The sequence below is a fragment of the Schistocerca gregaria genome, chromosome 8, assembly GCF_023897955.1.
Source record: "Schistocerca gregaria isolate iqSchGreg1 chromosome 8, iqSchGreg1.2, whole genome shotgun sequence".
In the NCBI taxonomy this organism is placed as follows: domain Eukaryota; kingdom Metazoa; phylum Arthropoda; class Insecta; order Orthoptera; family Acrididae; genus Schistocerca; species Schistocerca gregaria.
Window position 1 is genome coordinate 114,467,501 of NC_064927.1, and position 20,346 is coordinate 114,487,846.

The 20,346-nt window shown below is 45.4% G+C and overlaps 1 protein-coding gene across 1 annotated transcript in view; it reads right to left on the reverse strand.

Moving 5' to 3' along the window:
* LOC126285065 (uncharacterized) overlaps positions 1-19,529 on the reverse strand; it is a 53,416-nt gene extending 33,887 nt beyond the window's left edge. The window contains exons 1-2 of the mRNA XM_049984388.1: positions 19,490-19,529; positions 479-620 (exon numbers count right to left, since the gene is read on the reverse strand). Coding sequence (XP_049840345.1) covers positions 479-620; positions 19,490-19,529 — 182 coding nt within the window. The remainder of the gene's footprint in view (positions 1-478; positions 621-19,489) is intronic.
* Between the last annotated feature and the right edge of the window lie 817 nt (positions 19,530-20,346).

The window sequence follows — 20,346 nt, forward strand, 5'->3', positions numbered from 1 at the left end:
TTTTTCCTGACCACAGCGCAAAGATAGCTGTGGAGAAAGAAACGTTAACAGCACCAGCATCAAACTCTCAAATGCATATCAAAATGACCTTTGCTACTGGTTGCCGGAGGGAGCTACAGAATGCAGCACCAAGCAAGGAAGATATTCAGCTACTCTGAATTAGGCAAAACCCGAAATACAGGCACTTTTCCCTATTCGTCAGCGAATCTTAAAATGATTTTATAGTTCTTGTTCTTACTGCTTCCCTCCTACTATAATATTTCCCTGCCTTAGTGTCTCGAAAGGTGACTCTAAACACCACATCACGGTGCAAACGTCCAAAAATAAGAACACATCCTCTACTACGACGCAGTAGGAAGGCCCAATACGGCCTGCAGTGTCACGTGACGCGCCTTCAACTAGTCACGGCGACAGGCGGGTGGGAAAGGAGTGGTCGCACAGCTCCCAAAAGGCTTTTCTTAGCAAGACGTACACTCACCGAACCCCGTGGAAGGTGCTGTTGGCGATCCCCGACACGCGGACGTCCCGCAGCTTAAGCTTGAGCCCCGCCTCCTTATTGCCGAAGTCCAGCTTGTCCACCAGCAGCGGCTGCAGCGTAGGCAGCCCCAAGTCAGGATTTCCTGAAAACGTATTGTGCAGCTCAGCCAACTTTCACAAATCACCTCGTTAAGAGGGGCTGGACCTAAGACACGACGAAAATTTCGATCTGTGGTCTTTTCCTACAATAAAATACGAAGCTTATTCACAAATTAACCTCGCACTGGATATCAAAGAAAGAAAAATGGAAAAAAACTATATACAGTCTGTACTTACGAGGTGACGCTACTTCTCCACACAGTTGCCACCCAAACTGAAAGCCGGCCGCGGTGGCCGTGCGGTTCTGGCGCTGCAATCCGGAACCGCGGGACTGCTGCGGTCGCAGGTTCGAATCCTGCCTCGGGCATGGATGTTTGTGATGTCCTTAGGTTAGTTAGGTTTAAGTAGTTCTAAGTTCTAGGGGACTTATGACCTAAGATGTTGAGTCCCATAGTGCTCAGAGCCATTTGAACCAAACTGAAAGATTTGTCATACTGTGACATCAGCTTCTTCATTCATTCGTAAAAGAACAGTGGCACTCGTTGCTTTAGCCAGTTATTAACCGGTAGTGATGTGCTGAATGGCTAGCTGTGCCTTCATCTTCGAAAACAGATGAAAGTAGCTTATTGCCAAGGACGTTGAAAACTCTCCCAGCCAAAAATTCCGAGATTTTCCTTGTTTGAGTGAGAATGATGCCTTCGGTATTCAACCTGCTCCGTTTTCTTTGGATTGATTTTTGCAGTTTTATAAGAGTGTCGCAATAAACACGTGATATCACAGACGTCTCTCCCTTTACTCACATGAAATCGGTTGTCAAAACCTCTTTGTGATATCAAAAAACTGTAACAAATATTTAGCCGTTTGAGGGTGTCTGCTTCGAGTTTTTTTAGGCTTATTGGAAGAATGAGTATCCGTCCACTGTTTGGGCCGTTCCTCAGTTTGAGAGCTCACGTGCTGCACCCATGTCCCACCCTCAGTCATGACTGAATTCAGAAATTCCTCCTCCTCTTCATGGTAGCACCGAAGGAATGTCGAGGCTGAATCTACTGTTTTAGTCTTGTGAACATTGATGAGACACTTTGGTACCACCGCGCACAAAACTTATGGTAAACGAACCTGTATCTAACAGTGTTAAAGAGACGATACGATATTACAGTGCCTGTGTTGTGAAGTACGATGTAATGTTCCTTCGCACCTGCAAGGACATGCAGCAGGGACTGCGGCCACTACAGCGGCTATGATAGAAATGAAATGTGTTGACAGCTTAGAATATGAAGCACCTCTCTAGATGTATAATGGAATGACGACGATCAAAATTCGTGCTGGACTGGGACTGGAACCCGGCTTTCCGGCTTTACGCGAGCGCTCGCCTGCAGCGCTTCAGCTATCCGAGCACGACTCACGGCCAGCCCCAGACTTCTATGTCGTTGTCCATGTATCATATCCGTACTCGTACATTCCATTAATGTTATTCTCATACAAGGAGATATTTTATATGTAAAAATACAAACAATAATTTCATTATGTAGCTGGGTGTGGTTCATATTCGCAACTGCGAATATATTTCATGTCTTTCGCGGCAGAGCCTGTTCCTTCGAACGTATATGCATTATGGTCAGGACAAACATTTGCTGAAGAGTTCAGTTACAAGTCCATCCTCATGCCAGGTAAGACGTACTTCCGAAGCATTTCATATGAGACTCGTTACCCAACTGATAAACCATGTCGTCCACAGTTCACTTAAGGATTAGGTAGTGCTTAAATAGAAGCAAGTGTCCCTAATAGTTGGTAGCAATATGTTGCAGTATTTCGGGTATCCGAAATTTGCCATCAGTTTATACAGAGCTATGTTCTGAATTTTATTCCAGATGCCACCTGTCCGATATTTGAGAGCCAAAGACGTTGGGCCATTGATGGATTCGACGTACTGCTCAGATGCAAATGGTTTCGAAAAATTTGGGATCTATCCTTGTGACCCTCTTGGTTTCATCATCTATGGATTTTCGTCTTCAGCAATCAGCAACAAATGCGGATAGCGCCTCAGAAGCCACAGTGGGGCCATTTTTGACTATAGTTAATGTAAGGCAAGAAACAGCGATTTCGCCTTTTGAAATCCGCCCCCCTCCCATACTCACGCCATCAATCCCAACACCAACAGCAGGGAAAGCAGTAGTGTTGACGTCGTCTCTTCTTAAAAAGGCTTTGGAACAGTACCTAGGTAAATGGAAGAAGAAAGCCATAATCTTATATCGTCCGTGTTGGACTGTTGTAAGGAACTGCACCTGTTTAGGACAATAAAAGTTCAAATAAACCAATTATCTCTGTCAGTTAGATTTTTATTCATCCTATGAAGCGTTGTGTGTTTATATAAATGCATGTCCGAAGGAACATTGATTCGTACTTCTTCAGCTTGCAACCACTGCGGGTTCGTATTTACCGACGAAAATGTCTCCCATGTACGGGAATAACATTAATGGGATGTACGTGAACAGTTATGACATACGGACAACGTCATATGGAAATGGTATGGACGTCTTAAGGAAGTTTGGGTTTGGCCGTGAGTCGAGATGGGATAGCCAAAGCCGTTGTCGGCACCGTACCTCAGCGTGTTCGATCATAGGGTCAGCTACCCTCTGTAATAAAAAAACTGAGTGAACGGATCAACGAGGAACCTGAAAGGGTGTCATCGGACGTCCGTCGAACAAATTCGAAGAAAAATATAGAAAAAATGAGATTGAAAAAGAAAGGCGGCTATGTCGACCGCTCGCGTAAAACGGGAAATCCGGATTCGACGGCCGATCCGGCAAATATTTTAATAGTCGTCACTCCATTTTACAGTTTTAGGTGCTCCATATTCGCAACTGCAAATACATGTAACATCAGTATTAAAGGGAGTTTTCCCAGAAATCTGAGGCACACCTTCAGAGAGTTCAGAAATTGTGAGCCGACGTCTCGCAAGTACAATTTCGTGAACGTGTTGCATAAGTTCATCGGCCGTATCTGAATGTCTTCTTCGACCACTCACATCATGCACATACAGGGTCAGTCAGGAGGGAAAGTAGATGCTTTGAGGGGCGATGGTACTGGTGATTCCGGATTAAAAACTTCAAATGAACGTATGCCCTTTTCTTAACCGTATCTGGCAAACAGCTGTTTGAAAATCACAGGAGTCAGTTGCGTTGAAAGTACGTACGACGTCGTGTTGCCAATGGAATATCCTTCAAGTATTCTGGTAACACGTTTCGATGGAATTGAAGATACCGAACTCTGTTAAGACGGTAATCTAAAAACGGGATCGGTGTGTTGGTCATCAGTAATACCTCACCACACTTTCACTGAGAAACGTCGTGACATCTGCTCACACGTGCGAGTTGCGCGTGTTATTGATACCGTTGCGAGTAAAAGTTGAATACATGGAGTACATCATTCCGAACGAATGAGCTCATATCGGCAGCACAGTAGCAGTCTACAAGAGCTGCAAAATGCATTGCAGTTGCTGGTGAACTTTTTCTTACGAGGGAATGTAGACAATGAAATGAGATATTACAATGTTTCATTACTATCAACTGCATTTGTCTTCTCCCCACAATTTTCATTAGTTTCCTCTGAAAGTATTGGGAGTAGGACATATGTTCATATGACGGTGTTTGTTCAGAATCACCAATACTGTCACCCCTCAAAGCATCTAGCTTTCCTCTTGACTCACACTGCACGTGCAAGCCTTGAATTTTATGCATCACTCCCTCACAACACTTTCGCTGATAACCCCATCCCCAAACACAGGACACAACGGATTTTAAATTTCGGCAATATTGACTCTTTCTGCTTGCAGGAAGCTAACGACATTATGTACTTCGCTACTGGGGAGGTACACGGTAAAAGCATCCATTTCTATAGTTTGCTGCGTACACAATGACGAACGCAACAGAGAGCTGACTGGCGCAAAGTTAATTTCAAAGCCTTCTTTTACAACCGCGCAAGCGCCATGAAGTTACAATCATTTGTTTATTTTTATTACCAAGTCAGAGACTAATTTCTGAATAGCCCTCGTAACGCTAACTTTCTTCTTTAAAATGACATATATAATTTACAATTTGCTTATTTTTAAGTATTTTAAATTTTTTCTAAAAAGGTGGCTGACATATGTTTGGCTAGATATTTTTTTCTGCAAAAAGAAGTCATTCACAGTTTTCAGTAATTCCACAACTATCGTACCTCTCGAACGTGTTCCCGCAGTCAGCTAACATGGTACTACACGCAACAGTTTAAGTGCCGCCCACTGATTGACGAACTAACAAATCGGTAACGCTGTCGAAACGGCCCCTGCACCCCAGAGGTCCCACGAGCTGCCTGCTAAGACAGAAACACGGCCGCCCGATTCCTGGGTTTCATTAAGGAATATAAAAATAAGGAAGTTTCTTGAACCGACCTCTGTAGGACGTTGGGGTTCAGCTCATATCATAAATAATTCGCATTACAAGCTACTGGACTCGAAAACTTCATGCTAGCTTGAGTTAGCTCAAAAAAGTGATCCTTATGATATTATGAGAAGAAATTAAACATTTATGTCACCACTTACAACATCCACACTGCAAGTAAAGAATTTCTTAGGCGTTTCAGAATTTGTGCGGTATATTCAACCAAAAAAGTTTATTATCAAGTTGTAATACCAAGTAGTTGACACTACCAATCTCTGCTATCAGCACGTCGTCGTATTTTAAACATATACTGGCAGGAAACCACTTAAGAGTTCTGAACTGCATATAGTGTGTCTTTTGACATTTGCGACAAGCAGAAAGCATAAGAAGTTCCTTAACCGAGCTTTTTACGATTATACTTGATTTGCTACTTAGTGCATTGTTTGATAGAGACATGCAAACAATTCTAACTTGGCATCTGGTAATGTCACTGCTCTTAAGACATTAATTTTTACAACAAAAAAGAAGGGAGCTTCGTCGGAAGCTTGTGCAGCACAACATGTGATTGGTTTCCAGTTGGATGACTGTTTTACATAGGACTCTTTCTTTCTGACTCACTTTTCTTCCCGTTTCTTGCTCCTCTTCTTCTTCTTCTTTTTCAAGTCTTCTGATTAGTTTTATGCAGCCGTCACGAATCCATTCCTGAGCTAACCTTTTCATCTCAAAGTAAGAGTTACCCCCTGCGTCCTCAATTATTTGCTGGATGTATTCCAAGCTGCGTCTTCCTCTACGGTTTTTACCCTTTTCAGCTCTGTCTAGTACCATGGAAGTTATACCCGGATGCCTTAACAGGTGTCCTATCATTCTGTCCCTTCTTCTTGTCAGTATTTTCCTCGGAGATTCTGCTGAGAACCTCTTCATTTCTTACATTATCAGTCCACCTACTTTTCAGCATTCCGCTGCAGCACTATATCTCAAAGGCTTCGATTCTAGTTTTCCGATGTCCATATCTCACTACCATACAGTGCTGTATATTCTCAGAAATATCTTCCTCAAGTTACGACCGATGTTTGATATTATCCGTAATAGACTTCTCCTGGCCAGGAATGCCCTTTTTGCCAGTGCTAGTCTTCTTGTTATATCTTCCTTGCTCTGTCCGTGATAGGTTATCTTTCTGCCTAGGTAGCAGAATTCATTCATCTTTGGGATCCCGAATTCTAATGTTAACTTCCTCGCTGTTCTCATTTCTGCTACTTCTCATTAGTTTGTTCTTTCTTCGATTTACCCTTAGTCCATGTTCTGTACACGTCAGACTCTTCATTCCATTCAATACATCCTGCAATCCTTCTTCACTTTCACTGAGGATAGCAAAATTGTTAGCGAATCTTATCATTGATACCATTTCACCCTGAATTTTAATCCCACTCTTGAGCCTTTCTTTTCAATTTCCTCGTTGCTTCTGTGATGTATAGATTGAATTTTCAATTTATACACTTAGTTCTTGATCTTCCACTCTTATTGTTCCCTCCTGGTACTTGTACATTTTCCATATTACTCGCCTTTCGCTATAACTTACTACTATTTTTCTCAGAATTTCGAACATCTTGCTCTATTTTACCTTGCCGATCTCTTTTTCCAGGTCGACGGATCCTATGAACATTTCTTGACTTTTCTTCATTGTTGCTTCCATTATCAGCCGCAACGTCAGATCTGCCTCTCTGGTGCCTTTACCGTTCCTAAAGCAAAACTGATCGTCATCTGACAGATCCTCCATTTTCTTTTCCATTCTTCTGTATACTACTCTTATCAGCAACTTGGATGCATGAGCTGTTAAGCTAATTGTGTGATAATTCTTGCACTTATCGGCTTTTTCTATCTTCGGGATTTTGTGGATGATGATTCCCCGAAAGTCTGATGGTATATCGCTAATCTCATACATTCTACGCAATAACGTGAATAACCGTTCTTTTGTCATTTCCCCCAATGATTTTAGAAATTACCATCGAATGTCATCTATCCCTTCTCCCTTATTTGATCTTAAGTCTTCCAAAGCTCTTTTATATTCTGATTCTAATACTGGGCCCCCCACCTATCTGCTCTCTCCGCTACATTTAACGGTGGAATTCCCATTGAACTCTGAACGTTATCGTCCTTACTTTTAATTTCACCGAAAATTGTTTTGAGTTTTCTAAATGGTGAATCCGTCCCTCTGCTAATAATTTCTTTTTCGATTTCTTCACATTCTTCATGTAGCCATTTTGCCTTAGGTTCCCTGCATTTCCTATTAATTTCGTTCCCAAGTGGCTTGTATTTTTGTATTCCTAAATTTCCCCGAACATTTTTATACTTTCTTCTTTCATCGATCGTCTGAAGTATTTCGTATGTTATCCATCGTTTCTTCGCAGTTGTCTTCTTTGTACCTACGGTTTTCTTTCCAACTTCTGTGATCGCCTTCTTTAGAGATGCCCGTATTGGTGCAGAGTCAAGTGTTGCATGATCTGATGAATCCCGATACCTTCTTCATCATCTTCGCGTAGTCCACTAACAAAACTGTAGTACGATTCCGTGAGGGTTTACCCCTTACGAGCAAAATCTGTTCGTATCACACCATGGCAGTCCAATAACTCAGCATGCCCTTGTCCGATGATGATCGGGTCTTCGCCTTTGCGGCGGCGGTGATTCCACATGTGTGCAGTGATTGCTTCGTTCTTCGCTTGTGAATAAAACCATCCAGATCGCTTAATCTATATCTTTATTTATAACGCCTTTTCGGCTACTCAACAGAAATGATGTCTGCAAATGTTTTACAAGTTCTAATTTTTGTTAACTTTTGCATCCATTTTTCTCACTTGATAATAATAGCTTCAGTTATACTTCATTATAGAGATAAAAAAACTTCCATATTTTGCAACTGAAATTTGTTCTTGAGTACAAAACATATTTCATCTATTGATGCTAGGCATCTTTAGCGGTATTTATTTTTGTGGCCTTTCATACAGCCATTTGCTGTTATATATCGGGTAAATGCGCATGGCATAGGTTTCTTGCAGTAAGTACTTCGAGGCACATAACCTATTTTGTAGGAAACTCCACATGGTTGCACTGCACTTGGTCACATGGGATGGTATATACGTACCAAGGGCAGTGCAACCATATATGGAGTATTCACCAGTATAGGTTATGTGCGGAAAAGTATTTACTGGAAGGAACCTATACAATGTGCATTTAGCAGATGTAGAACAACAAATGGTTGGATGAACAGGTCACAAAAATTAATACACCGAAGATGCCTAACATGAATAAGCGAAACACGTATGGTACTCAATAATAAAAGTCAGTTGCAAAAGACAGAAGTTTTCTGATGTAAATTTTGGTTCGATGGTAGCAGTAGTTGAAATGACATAATAAATAAGCTTTGCAGAAGTTTTTAACTACAAATTTTCACAATGATCGCTCAATCATTCAGTGAAATTATTTCCTTTGTCGATTCTCTGTTTGCTCGGAGTCATAGTGATAGACCCTGCATCCCGTGGTCATTAGGCGGCTACGGAATTGACGTGGATAGGCCTGACACAGCAGCAGCACTTCCACTGCTGCTTCGGCTGGGCGGACTTTCAGACTGGGTGTGAGCCCACCGGGCGACGACCTTTCTTGTGTACGGAATGTCGTCCTGGATGTCAACAACTGATCCATCACTGAATTTCATTTTTTTCATTATCGCCTCTATTGTGATACGCTGGCTTGGAGCACCAGAGTCTCCTCTTCTCTTGTGGTACCTGGTTCTCCGCAGAGAAATGGTCTGCCACTTGATTGTTCGTCGTTCAAACTAGTTTCATCATTCTGGAAACCTCTACGCCATCTAGCTACTGTGCCATAGGATGGTGCATTGTTGCCTTACATTTGCACCAAGTCAACACGGATTTGTTGCTCTGCTTTCTCATCAAACGCGGAAAACTATTACCATTCAGCACTGCACATTTGTCAGTGATCTGTGCCATTGGCTTCTTAATCGGCGTGCTACGTAAGGTGACGCTGGATATCTATGTGTACCTGGACAAAGGACAGGTAAGTGAAAATAACTGATCACCTGAGATTACTTTTTAAGGTGATAGTTAAAATTTTATGAATACCCTTCGTACCTAGCCATTTCTAGACGAGCTCTGCACTGGATGATTTATTCTGGAACATACTTTAATACTGTAGATTGTTGTGTATTCGAGAGAACCTTCATTTTTAAAAAAATCGTGGTTGCGTGACGTCTATATTCATACCATAATTCATTCACAAAGCCGTTCAGAATGTTTAGGGGAGGCCATAGTCGGTTTATGGCCGGGTGATGTGCTCTTAAGATGAGCATCAGTTAGTCTTAATGAGCCTAACGCACTACCAGAGCTCACGTCGTCATTGGACTGCCTTTTTATTGTCTTTTGCCTGTAGTTTACGAATGTAAGCTCACTGGGCAAAATACAGTCACTCCCTAAAAGGTGCACAGTGGTAGCTGCATAGCTGACACCAGGAGGTCACGAGAGCCTTTACCGCTGTATAGTGAAGTGGTGTGAAAGATGGGTCGACGCGGGGACGTCACAGAATGGCTGAAAAGAATTATCTTATTTGGAGGTGCTCATGACCAGACCGCGAACCAAGTTACACTATCTGTTGATGTATCTAAGAAGTCTGTCTATCCTGTATGCACCATTTGCAGTTATGTAATGCTGTGTAAAAACAATGGTCGCAGAGACCTAAAATGAGGGTCAGTCCTTGTCAATCATAAACATTTTCGGACCTGACAGAAGTTAAGTTGGTTGAGATACGTTTTCGTTCATTGGCAGCTATAGTATATGTCGTGTTTGAAACAAACTGTTATTGACAGAGGGTGACACTTGACTTCGGCCCCTACCAGGTAGGATTTTTTCACGACTACTGTTCTCATTCGGTGTTATATGGCTCTGCATGGTAAGCCCATTCACGCCGAATCAATTGCTACGCCGATTCTATTCAACCGACTGGCACATTCACACCACTTCGCTGCCATGATGTACGTCAGCGTTGAAGAGTCATATGACCATCTGGTGCTATACCTACAACACCTTTAGCGTTCCAAAGCGAACGGGGTGCTCTTTTAAGGGGATGACTTATATAAAGGATAGCCAAATGAAAACCTAACCCACGGGGACCGTGGAATGGTCAGTTCAAAAGTAATCATAACCTGCTTTAAGATATTGATCCCTCTGAGAGAATGCGGTCGCTCGCTGACAAATCCACCACCACACCCACTCTTGCACGTCCTCGTGCGAATGAAACCGACGGTCCTTCATTTATTTCTTCAGATCGCCAAAGATGTGAATCATACGGTGAAAGATCCAGACTGTACGGATGAAGTTTCAGTGTTTCTCAACCACATCGTCGAAGTGTAGCCTTCGCTCTATTGTCATTGTGGGAAAGCCGTTATCGTGGAACAGAATAGTTGCTCTGTTCGGCGAAGTCGTCGAGCGTGGAACCACAATCAATGGGCAACGCTATGAAGACACTTGTTAAAATCTTCGACGCATCATTAAGATAAAACGCCCAGGAACGCTATTACACGGAACTACACTGTTGCACGATATCGCCTGCTCCCTCACTGTCACCAGATTAAGGCTATGCTTAAGCGCTTTGATTCGGAAACACTGCAACATTCTCCGTGTAGCCCGCATCTTTCACAGTGTGATTTTTACATCTTTGACTACCTCAAGAAAGACTTGCGTGGGCGTCTGTTTGAGTCCGGCGAGTACGTGCAAGAGTCGGTCTGTTACTGCATCCGTCAGCAGCCGACCGCGTTCCACGAAACATGTAACAGTGGGAAAAATGTCTTAATGCGAGCGGTGATTCCTTTTGAATGACACCACTGCATGGTCCCATTGTGGCGGGTATTCGGTTTTCATTTGACACTTTCTCGTATTTTGTTTCGAAAGCTTATTTTAAACTTGTTGTTGTGAATTTTGGATGAAGTCAGTTCACATAAAAACTACTTGTAGACTGCTACATGAAATATACGTGCTCTGTTCAAAAAATTCCGTAACTTTCGTAATTTCGCGCTAGTTGTGTGTTGGAGCGAAATGTGGTTGGCACCCCTGCACACGTCTGTGTTTAGTGTGTAACTGCCAGAAGTTTTGTTGTTGCATGTCTGTTAGTTATTGTCCAATGCTGTATCGAGTGGAACGTTGTGTCGCACAGGTTGCGATTTTTTAAATGGCAGAGTTAGAGGAAGAACGCGACTGTATTAAATTTTGCATGAAACTCAAGAAAACCTTTACAGTGACACACCAAATGATGCAGAAAGCCTAGAGTGATGAGTGCTTAAGCCGTACTCGGTTTTACGAATGGTTCACGCGGCTTAAAAATGGCAGGACGAAAGTTGAAAATGACACTCGTTCATAACGCCCTTAGACATCTACCGACTACGCCCATATCACGAATGTCAACGAAATTGTGCGTGCCCATCGAAGACTGGCTATCCGAGATATTTCAGAAGAATATAACATTTCAGTTGGATCAAGTCATGAAATCCTGACACGGCATCGTGTTGCCGCCAAGCTCGTCCTACGGCTCATGAGTCAGAACCGGGAAGACATTCGCTTCGCACTCAGTGAAGAGCTTTTGGATCGCACAAATGAGAACGAGATGTTCCTTATGAGACGTGGGTCTACGCTTATGATGATGAAACTAATGTTCAGTGTTCACAGTGGGTCGGGAAAAGTTCTCCAAGACAAAAAAAGCTCATCAGGTCAGGTCATATGTCAAAGCTTTCTTTGACCTTGAAGGATTAGTTCATCATGAATTCGTGCCACAGGCAAAAACTATTAATCGATGGTACTATAGGGATGTGTTGAGACACCTTCGAGTAAATGTGAGAAGGAAACGGTCCGAAATGTGACGAGAAAATTCGTGGCTCTTGCATCGCGATACCGCATCCGCACATTTATCCCTGTTGGTGCGTCACTATTGCACAGAAAACGAAATCACTGTACTGCCTCATCCTCTCTACTCTGCAGACATGGCTCCTGCTGCCATTTTTTTTATTTCCGAATTTGAATACCCTGTTGAAAGGACGAAGATCTGCAACATTAACCGAGGTAAAAGAAAATTTGCAGACGGCGCTTCGCGCGATCCAGTACAACACGTACCAAGACTACTTCCAGAAGTGGAGACGGCGTTGGGAGCGGTGTATCAATTGTGGAGGTGAGTACTTAGAAGAAGACCATGCACAATAAGTAAAAGGTAAGCGTGGAAAAATTTTGTTAGCAAAATTCCGGAATTTTTTCAGCAGACCTCGTATAATACGAATAGAAGAAAACGCCTTAGCTCTGACCTATTATGATTGTAAGTGTCCAGTTGATATAGTTAGCATTCTTCAGAATACAATCCAAGGACAACGCTGCATAGCAGAGAAATACTATTCGTTCTTTGCTGAAACCACAGATATTGTTCTTGTTTCGCTGCCATTATCAATAAAAGCCTTTTATCTAAATATTGCTCTATAGTAATGTGAGATTGTTCTATGGACTGAACAGGTAAAATTGTCAGTTGAATAATTCTTTGTTTACAATGAAAACGAAAATGTCTTGTTGCTGTTCACATTGCGCACCGCACGAAACATAACTAATTTTTGTTTGGGCATATACCACCCACATACAACGAGTAGTTGCTTCGTTGAACATTAGATATTTTCAGTATATAGATGAAGATGTAGATGTAGGACAAAACTGGGCGTCGCCAACGAAGGCTAAGCGTACACGGTACAAAATACAAAACTGATTTATTTGTAGTGAGACTGCAGGTAACATTAGATTGAGAGAGGATGCAACTATCTACATGCAAACCGTTGTGAAATACATGCCTAAGGGTCTTTTCCTCGCATGACAGTTTCTGTCCGACCTTTTCTCATATGGAGCACAGGAATAATGATTACTATAATCTTTTCTCCGCGGCTCCTACAGCAGTGATATCATACGCTGCTGTAATATAATCCTAGGTTCTTCGCATAATACTGGTTCTTGAAACTTTGTAATTAAGCTTTTTCGGGAGAGTTTCCATATATTTTCAAGCAATACCCAATCCAAATTTTTCAGCATTTGATTCACAATCTGCTGTTAGCCCAAAAAACTTGTGACCATTCGTGCACCCTTCCCTGTATACGTTCAATATCCACTATCAGTCCCATTTGGTTCGGGTCGCACACTAGTACAGGCCGCGCAAGTATTTGGTAACCATCTTCCTAGCACCATACCAAGGAACGAATTTTGCTACGTGCTTTATATATAACCGAGCCTATGTGGTTGGCATTTCAGAACCTTGCAAACTGCTTCTCTCATGTATTTATATGAGTTGACTAATTCCATCTGTGACTCATCCATATTGTAGTCGTAGGATACCCACTATATTGTTTTGATTAGCGGAGTGTGTAATTTTACATTTCTAAAAATTTTAAACGAGCTGCCATTCTTTGCACCACTTTTATATCTTATCAAGATCAGATCGGATACTTGTGCAGCTATTTCTCGATAGTATCTCATCACAGATAACAGCATCAGCTGGGAAACTTTGACGTTGCTATTAATATTGTCTGGAAGGTTATTAACATACAACCTGAACAACAGGGGACGCAGCTAGCGGTCTAACGTGTGATTCGTTTCCGAGGGTGGTTGGTTGGTTGGTTGGTTTGTGGGATTAAAGGGACCAGACTGCTACAGTCATCGGTCCCTTTTTCCAAATACTAAAAACACCCACAGAGAATAAAAACGATTAATAGAATAGATCACAGACGACAAAGAACAAGAGAAACTAAGGCAAAGACCAGACAAGACGAACTAAAATCACACAGAGTGTGACGGTGGTTGGCCGATCATAGAAAAAAAAAGGAAAAGCCAACCACCGAGAAACACATTAAAAATCAGACTAAAATCGTAGGCCAAAGGCCAGAATCAACACAAAAGAACATAACAGACACTCAGATTAAACGATAAAAACCCCCTGCCCGAATAAACCGTAAAACTAAGCCAGCCGTAGCAGGGTCATCAGTTAAAAAGGCAGGGAGCGTATCAGGCAGCGCGAACGTCTGCCTGAGCACACTTAAAAGTGGACAATCCAACAAAATGTGGACCACCGTCAAAGCAGACCCGCAGCGACATAGAGGCGGGTCCTCACGACGCAGTAAACAGCCGTGCGTCAGCCGGGTGTGGCCAATACGGAGACGACAAAGGACAACGGAGTCACTGCGAGGAGCTCGCATGGAGGAATGCCACACAGTCGTCGTCTCCTTTATAACACGGAGTTTATTGGGCGTGGGTAGATCGCGCCACTCAGCGTCCCAAAGCGAGAAATTTTGTCGGCGGAGGACTGCTCGCAAATCAGTCTCTGGGAGACTAATACCCAGAGATGGTTTACTGGTGGTATCTTTCGCCAGGCGGTCAACATGTCCATTGCCCGGGATACCGACATGACCGAGGGTCCACACAAAGAGCGCAGAGCGGCCGCAACGGGCAAGAGTATGCAGGGACTCCTGGATAGCCATCACCAGACGAGAACGAGGGAAACACTGGTCGAGAGCTCGTAAACCGCTCAGGGAATCGCTACAGATCACGAAGGACTCACCTGAGCAGGAGCGGATGTATTCTAGGGCTCTAAAGATGGCGACCAGTTCAGCAGTGTAAATGCTGCAGCCAGCCGGCAAGGAACGTTGTTCGGAATGGTCCCCTAGAGTTAGCGCATAACCGACAAGACCAGGAACCATCGAGCCGTCAGTGTAAACAATGCCAGATCCCTGATACGTTGCGAGGATGGTAAGAAAGTGGCGGTGGAAGGCCTCCCAAGGGACTGAGTCCTTCGGGCCCTGTGCCAATTCCAGCTGAAGGCGAGGGCGAGGCACAGACCACGGAGGTGTATGCAGAGGTGCCTGGAGATGAGGCGGAAGAGGTAAAGCTCCAAGCCTGGAGAGAAGCTCTCGGACGCGGACCGCGATCATACATCCAGCCATGGGCCGACGTTCCGGAAGATGGACGTGTGACTGTGGGAATAGTAGCTGATAGTTAGGATGCCCGGGCAAGCAGAAAACATGGGCAGCATAAGCGGCCAGCAAACGTTGGCACCGTAACCGCAGTGGATGGACACCTGCCTCCACTAGTATGCTGTCCACAGGGCTGGTACGGAAAGCAGTAGTGGCAAGGCGTCTCCCACTATGGAGGATTGGGTCCAGCACCCGCAACGCAGATGGGGATGCTGTGTGGCTCTAGCATCTCAGAGCATTTAGATGCCGCCAACACGTCTGTTTAAGCTGCCGAATATGAGGCAGCCAAGTCAACCGGGCATCAAAAACTACACCCAAAAACCTGTGGGTCTCCACCACAGCAAGAAGTTCGTCATCAAGATAAAGCCGCGGCTCAGCATGGACTGTTCGGCAGAAATTCATGACGCGAGTCTTGGCAGCTGAAAACTGGAAACCATGCGCTACAGCTCAAGACTGCGCCTTGCAGACAGCGCCCTGTAGCTGCCGTTCAGCAGCTGCAATGCCAGTAGAGGTATAGTAAAGGCAGAAGTCGTCAGCATACAGGGAAGCGGAGACAGAACTTCCCACCGCTGCAGAGAGCACGTTTATTGCGATTAAAAATAGGCAGACACTGAGGACAGATCCCTGTGGTACCCCGTTCTTCTGGACCTGGGAGGAACTATGAGAGCCCGCGACTTCCACGCGAAAGGTACGATATGACAGAAAATTTCGGATAAAGATCGGCAGAGACCCCATCCATGAAGCGTAGAAAGTATGTGATGACGCCATGTGGTATCGTACGCCTTTCACATGTCCAAAAGGCAGCGACGAGGTGCTGACGGCGGGCAAAGGCAGTACGGATGGCCGACTCCAGACTCACCAGATTGTCGGTGGCAGAGCGTCCATTACGGAACCCACCATGAGACGGATCCAGAAGGGCCTTAGACTCCAGTACCCAATTCAAGCGCCGGCTCACCATCCTTGCAAAGAACGTTGGTAAGGCTAATGGGGTGGTAGCTGTCCAGCTCCAAATAGCTCTTGCCCGGTTTCAAGACGGGGATGACAATGCTTTCCAGCCATTGCGACGGAAACTCAGTCTTGATCCAGAGATGGTTGTAAAGGTCGAGGAGGAGTCGCCTGCAGGCCAGTGAAAGGTGTTTCAGCATATGAGAGTGGATGCGATCTGGCCCAGGAGTGGTATCAGGGCAAGTGGCAAGGGCACTGTGAAATTCCCACTCACTGAATGGAGTATTGTAGGATTCAGAATGGTGGGTGCAAAAAGAAAGGCTCCGACGTTCCATCCGCTCTTTAATGGAGCGGAAGGCCAGTGGGTAATAGGAAGAAGCGAAACTCAGAGCAAAATGCTCTGCCAAGCTGTTGGCAATTTCGTCGGAGTCTGTACAAACTGCTCCATTCAGTGAGAGCGCAGGGACGCTGACAGGGGTCCAATAGCCATAGAGGAGTCGGATCTTGACCCAGACCTGTGATGGAGAGACATGGAATCAAATGGTGGACACTTACCGCTCCCAGCACTCCTGCTTGCTTTGGCGGATAAGGCGGCAGGGCCGCGTACGCAGCCATTTGAAGGTAATGAGGTGTTCAATGCAGGAATGTCGCTTGTGACGCTGGGGCGCCCGCCGGCGATCTTTAATCGCTTCAGCGATCTCAGGCGACCACCAAGGCACAGTCCGCCGCCGAGGGGACCCAGAAGAACGGGGAATGGCAGATTCTGCGACAGTAACGATGCCGGTGGTGACGGATTGAACCACTGCATCAATGCCATCATTAGAGAGAGGCGCAATTGCGGCAGTGGAGGAAAACAAGTCCCAGTCAGCCTTATTCATAGCCCATCTGCTTGGGCGCCCAGAAGTGTGACGCCGTGGCAGTGACAGCAAAATCGGAACGTGGTCACTTCCACACAGGTCGTCACGCACTCTCCATTGGCCAGGCGATAAGGGGCTAGGGCTGCAGATCGAAAGGTCAATGGCGAAGTATGTGCCATGTGCCACACTGAAGTGTGTGAAGGCACCATCATTTAAAATCGAGAGATCGAGCTGCGCCAATAAATGCTCAACGGTAGCGCCTCGACCTGTTGCCACTGACCCACCCCACAGAGGGTTATGGGCGTTGAAGTCGCCCAGTAACAAGAAAGGTGGCGGCAATTGTGCTATCAGCGCAGCCAGGACATGCTGCGCGACATCACCATCCGGTGGAAGATAAAGACTGCAGATGGTAACAGCCTGTGGCGTCCACACCTGAACAGCGACAGCCTCTAAAGCTGTTTGTAGAGGGACAGACTCACTGTGAAGAGAGTTAAGGACATATATGCAGACCCCAGCAGACATCCTTTCATAAGATGCCCGGTTCTTATAATAACCCTGATAGCCACGGAGGGCGAGGGCTCACATTGCTGGAAACCAAGTTTCCTGAAGAGCAATGCAGAAGAAAGGGTGAACGCTGATAAGTTGGCAGAGCTCAGCTAGATGGTGGAAGAAACCGCTGCAGTTCGACTGGAGGATGATATTGTCCATGGATGAGAAAGGCGTGAAGGGACTGGAAAGGCCGATTACGCCGCTGGGTCACCTGCTGCCTCCAATTGAGCACTTGCGCTAGTGCTATCAATGGTGTCTGGGGGACCAGCGAGATCGAGGCCCTTAGCGGACGCCAGAATCTCCACCTCATCTTGAGACGCAGAATTGGAATGTTGCGGTGGAACAGGTGCCACCGCCATGTCGGGATGCTTTGGAGCCTTTTTCTTCGACTGCTTTGCACGCTGTGCCTTTGGCAGGTCTGGCTGGGAGGGCCCCACTGGGTCAGTCTCAGGGACAGACGACGATCGTGAAGCCTTGTGACCAGCGACCGGTGGTTGTTTCAAAAATTTGCGGGTGTCCGCTTTGGCTCTGAGCGTAGCCTGGAATGAGAGGGCCCCAAGAGACCCCTTCCTGACTAGACTAGCTGAAGAAGTCTCACGCTTCTCTGGCTGGAACGGGGGAACTAATGTCCCCGATCGTTGGAGTGGTGTTGCTCCTGAAGTAGATGGAGCAGGAGCAACAGAGGGGAAGTGCCCCCCACAACCAAGGGGGCTGGTTCATACTGACATAGCTGAGAGGCAACAGTACGTGACGACACGGGAGAGGATCGTACCGGTGTTGCAGTATCGGCATAGGTGGATGTCATTCACACAGGATCTAGCCGCTCATATTTCCGCCTTGCCTTGGGGTAGGTGAGGCAGTCCAAGGTCTTATATTCCATTATCTTTCTTTCTTTCTGGAAGATCCTACAGTCCGGTGAGCAGGGGGAATGGTGTTCTCCACAGTTAACACAGATAGGAGGAGTATTGGGATCCAAAGGACGTCCACAATCTCAACAAGTGATGCCGGAAGTACAGCGGGATGACATGTGCCCGAACTTCCAGCATTTAAAACACTGCATCGGAGGAGGGATATATGATTTCACATCACAGCGGTAAACCATCACCTTGACCTTTTCGGGTAAGACACCCTCAAAGGCCAAGATGAAGGCACCGGTGAACACCTCTTCGTTCTAGGTTGGCGCATAGTTCATCGTCCGACTGCAGAAGTAGATCCCTGTGGAATATAATACCCTCGACCATGTTGAGACTCTTATGTGGTGTGATGCTGACAGACATGTTCCCTAACTTATTGCAAGTGAGCAACCCCCCGTGACTGGGCAGAGCATGCTGCCTGGATTAGAACTGAACCAGAGCGCATTTTAGACAAGCCCCAAACCTCCCCAAACTTGTCTTCTATATGCTCCACAAAAAACTGGGGTTTGGTTGACATAAATGATTCACCATCAACGCGGGTACAGACTAGATACCGGGGTGAATAATCAGTACCGCCTTCTTTAGCCATATGTTCCTCCCATGGAGTGGCCAGGGAGCGAAATGATCTCTGATCAAATTTCTTCCCGTTGAGGTTAGACCTCAATCGCTTAGAGACCTTGCAGGATGGCCTTTGCCGGGAGTCCCAATGCCCCAGAGGGATAGGCATCTACTCCTCGGCATACATGGGGAAGTAGCAGCTCAGGCATCAGCAGTGCGATCACTGGGTAGTCAGGGGGCTACCACCAAGAGGGTACATGACAACCCCACCACAACGGACTGGCTACTGTGCTGGTTGTTGGGTGTCGAACATCCATTAATAAAGACAGCAAAGATGGAAGTGCACAATGAAGGACTGTAGGCTACCCAGAACACACTGCAGCCTATGTGAACGGAAGCTCAGTTTAAGTCCAACTCCATGGAAAAAACAAATATGCCAGATCTTAGGGCAAGGTGGATATAGAATGCACCACATAGGGCGTCCTTCCCCAAATGGTACGCACTAACGGAAAAATTTGAAAACAGAGTAGTCAAACGCCTTAGCGGACCATCACATTAAAGGCCGAAACAGTTGAGACTCGTTTTAGTCGCCTCTTACAACAAGCAGGAATACCGCGGGCCTATTCTTACCCCCGGACCCGCAGGGGGGTTTCGAGGGTGGGTACGACATGCTGACGCAGCAGTGGCTCACCTCGCAGCAGCAGCGGCAGAGACGCCTGCAGGGCGCGCTGGAGGCAGTCGTCCAGATCTGGGCTGTCGCGCCGGCACTTGGGCACCACCACTGTCCCTGCAACAAAACACAGCGTGCCAATACTCGTCCTCTGGCCTTCTCAGCCTACTCCCAGTTGTCGTATGAACACGTTTCCTGTACGTAGAGTTTGAAATACAACCAGCTACAAAGGTATGAACTGACAAAGTGAAGTGAAGATCTAACCTGAGTCGCAGTACCATCATGTTTACTACATCTGGTTGAAATATACTTACGACCGTCAGGACTCGAGATTTACAGATACGCAGCAGAGCTCGATACGGTACCACGGCTGCCAGAACAGTCACGTGATATTTGACTCTTTCCTACGAACTAGCCTCAAGAACGAGCTATAGGTCTGCTTGGAATTTTGACCGAAAAGCACAGGAGGAAACACCACTAAATCTGCCAGCATACAAACTACTGTTGCATCTGAACACATTTGAGACAAAAGATCTCGTACAGTAAGTCTAGAATGCAGTATGCGCTGTGTTAACGCGTAAAATCCCTCTTATTTCCTGAATGGTTCAAGGTATAAAACGAGGTTTCCAGTAAATGATAATACGTAGGGGAGAACTTAATTTTGTTGCGGAGGTAATACTCTTAACTTTTGTATCAACTAAGATGTGGAAGCTAGTATCGTTTTTAAAATGCAGCGGCATACTTTTTTAACGGCATTCATAGTTCCTGATCGCGTAGAGATAGAAACAGCGATACAGAAGTGTTGATGTAGGAAAAC